We start from the raw sequence: 6914 nt of genomic DNA on the forward strand, positions 1-6914 counted from the left end.
CCTATATTACAGCACCCAAGCTATTTTGCATCATGCCTCGGTCCCTCATTCACACTGTGTGAAATTAAGACTCCCTGCTTAGGATGCCCTATAAAGTTCAACTGATGATGAGACAAAGTAAGGCTTTTTCTGTAGGGACCCTTGAAGGAGAGATGTGCAGTTGAATTAGCTGCAGTGCCAGCCGGACAGCTAGTTCACTAAGTCAGGGAAGTGCAAGTTGTTATCTTTAAATACCTGTCATCCCTCATTGTTGGCTACGCCAGCTAAAGCTGATGGGAGCCATTGCTCTGCCAGATCTTGAGCTAGGCTCCAGTCTCTGCTACTCTGAAGGAGTTGGGAGATGAAAAATCTCTAGGATCACACATCGCAAAGCCTACCCTGAGTGATGCAACCCCGCTTCCTATACACTTTCTCTAAACTGGGTCACCCCCTGAACAGGTTCCTTATGTATGGTTTGACTCTTATGTTAACATTTAAGGGTTTGTGTACTGTCCCTGCCTCTCTAAAAGTCTTCCCTTAAACTGGCTTAATTAATGGATATATCTGGTTTAGCGTATTGGATTTATTAAAAGATGAATGAAGATCCACGTTGCTTCGGATATAAGAGGGGGAAACACAAAAAGTTAGACACCACTTCTCCATTTGTTTGTGGACATAAAAACCATCATTCATGTTAGCCTTTACTTCTCCTGGGTCCACCTTTTTTAAACCTGTTCTGCTTATTTTTCCCTAACTTTTGTCTTGCCACAGATAAATATGCCGTGCGTTTCATCCCCCGTGAAAATGGCATCTATTCTGTCGATGTCAAATTCAACGGCAGCCACATTCCTGGCAGCCCCTTCAAGATCCGTGTTGGGGAGCTGGGCCAGGCGGGAGACCCCGGGATGGTGTCTGCCTATGGCCCTGGCTTAGAAGGTGGTGTGACAGGTAAAGAAAGGTCCTGGAGAAGCACAGGGTAGAACTGGGAGGGCTATATACACACACAAACACACAGACATAATTTAAGGAGAATGTGCTCATCTTGGCTGTGTGTTTTCTGTCTTCTCCTGCAGGGAATCCTGCTGAATTCATAGTCAATACCACAAATGCTGGGCCTGGGGCATTAGCCGTCACCATTGATGGCCCCTCCAAGGTGAAGATGGACTGCCAAGAGTGCCCAGAGGGCTATAAGGTCATCTATACACCCATGGCTCCTGGCAGCTACCTCATCTCCATTAAGTTTGGAGGCCCCTACCATATTGCCGGCAGCCCCTTTAAGGCCAAAATCACAGGTAAGCATCTGTTAACCTGCTATAGGAGTAGAGAAATGATCCACTCTGAGCAAGAGTGGGGTAAGTGTTGCCATTCAGATATTTTTGATGTACAGATTGCATGAGAGCCAAGACTTAGTGATTGAGGAGGAACTATTGGGAGAGTCAAAGGCTTTTCATCTTCATTTAGGAAAAAGAAAAACTCTGACTCTTGAGGTCAGAAGTGGGTGATTTTTGCAGGCTTCAGCAACCCCACCCCCCCAGAGGAAACCGGAATTGACCAGAAGTTCAGTTTTGGTTTCGCATGGATCTTTTTCTCCCACTAGAATAAAGCTCACAAGGGCTGCTATTCTGAAGGCGAAACACATTACTTGAACCTTTCTTAGTGGGGTTTAAAAAGAAGAAGAAATGGTATGTGGCTACAGGGACTACAAAAAACTGTAGGTAGGCACCTGCAGCTTGAAGTCCGTGTGTTGCTGAGCCCTGCTCTAAGTCTGTGGTTCTCTCCTTAGCACCCAAATATCACAGCCTTGTCTTTCATGCCCAGGGTGAGGCTACGGCCTCGATTTATGCACCTCATTAGCGCTCATGCTGTTAACCTCCTCCTGCAGGGGCCCGCCTTGTTCCCAGCCACAGTCTTCACGAGACGTCCTCGGTCTTCATGGAGGGAGTGGCTAAACCTGATGGAGCAGTACCGAAGTTTGCCTCTGATGCCAGCAAAGTGATAGCCAAGGGGCTGGGCCTCAACAAAGGCTTTGTAGGGCAGAAGAACTCTTTCACAGTTGACTGCAGCAAAGCAGGTGGGTGCAAAATTTACTTGTAAATGATTTCTGGGGAAGGGGCAGGGGAAACTGGCCGGAGAATCCACGTGGCTGCAGTTAGATGGGCTTCCTGCTACTCTATGGCTAGCTTTTACAAAAACTTGATGCAATAGTGATTAGCACAAAAGGTGATCTGGGTGGAGCTGACTAGGTGTTCAGACTCAACTCATGCATTTAACTGCACTGCCAGCAACACAGTATCCCAGGAGCTTTCTGTCAGTAAATGATGGGCAAAGAAGATGTATAACATCTAGCTCAGACGTCCCTCCCCCATGCCCTGCATCTGACCCCCTCCCCCATCTCCTTACTCTTTTTCCTACAGGGAACAATATGCTGCTGGTGGGCGTACACGGCCCCAAGACCCCTTGTGAGGAGATCGTGGTGAAGCACTTGGGCAACCGGCTGTACAACGTCACCTACCTGCTGAAGGACAGAGGGGATTATGTGCTGGTGGTGAAATGGGGGGATGAGCACATCCCCGGCAGCCCCTTCCATGTGTCTGTGCCTTAATCCCTCCCTCCTTGCCTTATTGTAACACTGCCTCTCTTCCTGAGCCCCCCTTGTAGTACCACTGCCCTCCACCTGAGACACTGCCTCTTACTTCCCTGGCAGGGTTTGTGCCACTGAGGCTAGTTTATAGGGGTGGGAGGGAGCAGGTTGCCCTTGGGGATGAGTGAGGGGAGGATTCCTGTGGATCTGTTTACATGCAGCACTAACATTTTCCTCCCCAACCAGTTTGTCAGTGATTTTCCTTTTTCCTCCATTTGGGAGTGAGGGACAGGACTGATCACACTTTTTCTTGCCAAAGCACTGGCTTCGTGCCCACGGACTGAATTTGTGCCTCACCTGGATTTTCCAGGGAGGTGTCTTCCTCCCCAACAACAAAAATCTGCACCTGGATACACCACATTACATATCTTGGCACCCATCCACTGCTTGAAAAGAAACCACTGCTCCCAAGGGAACTGCAGACGGCCTGTCTCTTTCGTCTCTAGATCTCCTCTTTTCCCTTTTTACGGCTTGAGATGGAAGCTCTGTTGATCACAAGATAAACCAGTGGTGGGAGCTGCTCCTTGCTTTGCCAAGTTTTATAACCAAAACTCTGTTTAGTCCTTCCAAGACTTAAGTTGTTGTTGTGCGCAAAACTGCCAGGCCCCTTTCTCTGAAGAGAGAAGGGAATAAAACATTCTGCTTCAAATGGCTCTCCATTCTCTCTCTCTCTGTTTGTTTGTCTCCTCTTCCATTTACTCAGTATTTTGCAATGCCAGATTCCAGTGTCCATGGAGGTGGGCAGAGGGTTGGGTGACTTCAGTTTGCAGCTGCCAAATCCTTTAAGAATCCTTTCCATGTTCATTGACTGTCATGGAACCCCCCCAGTGTTGAAAAGTATTCTGGGACATGGTCTGTGGTGCCCCTCTTTCTTCATTCACCCAAACCTCCTCACCAATCTGTCTGGCTTAGCTGAACTTGGTGGGCAAGGATTTGTCCCGCCACAAGGAAAAGATGATGGACAAGCTTACCCCAGAAGGGTGTATCCAGCCATTTCAATCTTAAAGAGGAATTTGCAAGTATAATTTGAGGTATTTGCTCAGTTCTGGTTTAAGCTGGTGAACCTTCTCTCCAAACATTTCTCAGCTGGATCTATAGATCTGCAGTTCACTGTCAAACTGCGCCTAGAAAATAAGTGGGGCAAATACAGCTCCTGTGGCCACTATGTACACCCTAGATAGAATGGCTTACAAAGCACACGATAAATAAAGTGATTGTTTTTTGCAACGGGCAGGCTTTCCTCAGCAGCCTCTCTCTTTTTCTGATGAAAGAAGAGTAAATGGCAGAACCTGGAAGTTCCTGGGATACTGCAGTTCACCTTTTAAATAAATCATGGGGAATGAGGGGTGGGTTTGCATAGTTTAACAGCAAAAGGTCAGTTTCTCAGAATTGAAAGAAAATGTCTAGTCTCTCTTGATTTCCATTTTTGGTAATTCAGCAGGGCATTTTTGAGGAGGATGTGCTGCCTGGGGAGGGTATCGGTGTTGCCCAACAAGCCTTTACAGGTCCAAACGGGCTGGGGAGTGGGGTAATTTAGCTTACAAAAAAATCCCGGGGAGGGGGGGTATGAGATCATATTGAGTGCCTATTCATCCAGAAACCTTGACTGAACCACAGCTCTTTCCGACCCATTGGTCTTCCCACCCCCACCCCACAACAAACACATGATTGACACAGTGCGTATTGATTACCCAGGCAGAGTCAAAACGTACCTGTGTCAAAGACAGTTTGAAAACTCCCTTGCCCCTCTAGATAAAAGCAATGTGAATGGCCAAGAAAATTTTGCTTTTTCTGAAGGCATCTTAAGAGTAATTTTCCTGGTCTCCATCTAAAAATACCAAATGTTTCCACAATCATCAAAGCAAGTGGTTCAAGGATCTCCTACTCCATCATTTCTTCAAATTTTACCTCGTAATAGAATCTTTTCATGATTCTTCCTTAGGCTTGTGCCTGCCTAGACCATTTTCCCTTGACCTCCATCTGGGCAAAGCAGCCCCATTTAATTCCACTATCATTTAAATCTGGGCTTCTGTCCTAAAGTTGGGGTTACAATGATTAACTATGTGCATATGCCGCCCGCCTTAATAACAGGCTTGTTTAATGTGCTGTAGTTCTGTAGACCTGCAGAACATAGTTTTTTGGCAAGGACTCTCACTTCTTGACAACTGCTTTTTCCATCTTTAGAAAAGCAACTCTTCTAGTATTTAAACTTTTCAAGACACCACAGGAAAGCATTTGGGCCAAGTTTCATGTGATCCCAAGTTGGCTGAATACCTCAGTGGTTTAAGTATCTGGCTGCAGAGCAAGAGTTTGGGAATTCGGTTCTCCTCTGTGCCTCCTAGGTGTCGAGCCAGCCTGTTTGGCCTTGGGCAAGCTGCGCAGCCCCAGGTATTCCTCCCCCCTTCCCCTGCAAAGACGGGAATGGTAAATCACTTCTGGGTATTCTCTACTTGGAAAAACCTAGAAAGGATTCCCATAAGTCAGAATTGACTTGGCGGTACATGATGATGATCATGATGATGATGATTAATGTGAACCCACAAGCCTACACAGAGCTGAATAAGAACTCTAGGTGTAAGCTAGGAAAGTTACTTTCTTTTTTCTTTTTGGGCCTACAGCTCTCATAGTTTCCTTGGCCATTGGTGGGTTCGGTGAGTTATAATCCAGAAAGTTATATTCCAAAGCTCTGGATCTATTGTGAGGTCTTGGTTCTTCACAGTTGCTTCTTTCAATGAGCAAAATCACAAACCTGCATGACAAGACACCGTAGTTATATAATTTATTTGTGGCCCTAACATGATTATCTTGACCCTGCCTAAATAGCAGTCCTTATCCATCCTCCGCCTCATAAATAGAGGGTGTCGCATTCCCAAATACTAATGGAGCTTGCAGGCCAAGATTGGAGAGAGATTCCTAACAAGTAACTGATTTTGGATCAATCACTGGCCAGTAATTGACAAGAAGGACAAACGTTCACCAATCTCAAGACCTCTGGAGGCTAGAATGCCTGAAGTGAAGGAGAAATGTAGCTAATACAACATTAGCATATTTTGAAGAATCTGAATTCTACTACAGTTGACAGAGAAACAGTGTGGTACGAGGCCATATCACCGTGAGAACCTGGTAGTTGCTAGCTTTCCAAGCGGATGGTGGTGGAGGTGTTAAACTGTAACTGCAGCCACCAGTTGTTTTTGGCCAGCAGTCCTGCTTCATCTAAAAGCAAGAAAGCTTGTAGGCTGCAGGGGAAACCTTAACATGCCTAGGGTGCAAACTGGGGTGGGTGGGTTCTTTTCTTTGCACACTGGGCACCAGGAGTTTCCAAAAGCATGCAGGAGGCAAGATGCTCAGCAGTGACATTTGTGCCTCCACTTAATAGTTACTGTAGAATAATAAAAGAACTGTAGTCGAATCTCAGACTAGTGCTGAATAGGCATTGTCTATGGCAGGACTGGAGAATATAGTGGCCTTCTGGAGTTGGTGTGGTCACATCTCCAGTCATTCCTAGCTGGCACAGGAAATGACAGACTGTGAGAACTGGAAGGCCACACATTAATCAGATTGGATAAAGAGACCTTCCTAAAAGTCCTGCAAAGCTTTAAAGCTCTCCAAGGAAAGAACTGAGTCCAGGCAGAAACAGTTTGTCTAATTCTACCAGTTTTATTAATCTACATTGTTTCTATGTTCCAAAAATGCAAAATACTTAAAAGTTGTAGTAAAACATCCAGAAGTCTTACAGCTATAAAGAAAACTGTAGGCACAAATATTTAAATAGAAAATACAGGAACATAATTATAATAAAATAAGGAGAATACTGTTTAAGTTGTGCTCTAAAAATGTAGGAACGTATAGCCTAATGAGGCACATTTAAAAACTGAGAATATATCTCTAAAACACTGAAATAGTTAAACTTAAAAATGAAAGTAAAATATATTAGTTAGATTTTCATCATATTGAGGCACAATGAAAATTATTCTCAGAGCTCGCTCAGCCAAACCAGTTTGAATCTATGGAGGAAAATCCATGATGATTATTGTTTGATGTTTGGTAACCAAAGCACTGTGGAGTTGTGATGATATAATGAATTCCAGATTCTTGTATTGCCTGTGTGTATGTCTTATCTCCCTATATTTATAATTCTTTCATACCTCCGTGCAATCTATAAATAATCTTATCTCTAGGATTTGGAGATCCAAAGGCTCAGTATTCCAAGATCAATTTTTCAATAGGAAATGTAATTGTTTTTGCAGCCTTTGTGACTCCAGAAATCTGAAACCTGGCAGGCTGCCACTATGTT

The 6914-nt window shown here is 44.8% G+C and overlaps 1 protein-coding gene across 7 annotated transcripts in view; it reads left to right on the forward strand.

Moving 5' to 3' along the window:
- The window catches only part of FLNA (filamin A), a 93509-nt gene extending 90236 nt beyond the window's left edge, over window positions 1–3273 (forward strand). For all 7 annotated transcript variants that reach the window (XM_072991436.2, XM_072991439.2, XM_020792955.3 and 4 more), the window contains 4 exons: window positions 751–927; window positions 1053–1271; window positions 1862–2050; window positions 2394–3273. In XM_072991436.2, the coding sequence (XP_072847537.2) occupies window positions 751–927; window positions 1053–1271; window positions 1862–2050; window positions 2394–2581 (773 nt within the window). In that variant the 3' untranslated portion in view covers window positions 2582–3273. The remainder of the gene's footprint in view (window positions 1–750; window positions 928–1052; window positions 1272–1861; window positions 2051–2393) is intronic.
- Window positions 3274–6914: the final 3641 nt, after the last annotated feature.

The sequence above is a fragment of the Pogona vitticeps genome, chromosome 2 (genome assembly GCF_051106095.1).
Source record: "Pogona vitticeps strain Pit_001003342236 chromosome 2, PviZW2.1, whole genome shotgun sequence".
NCBI classification, from domain to species: domain Eukaryota; kingdom Metazoa; phylum Chordata; class Lepidosauria; order Squamata; family Agamidae; genus Pogona; species Pogona vitticeps.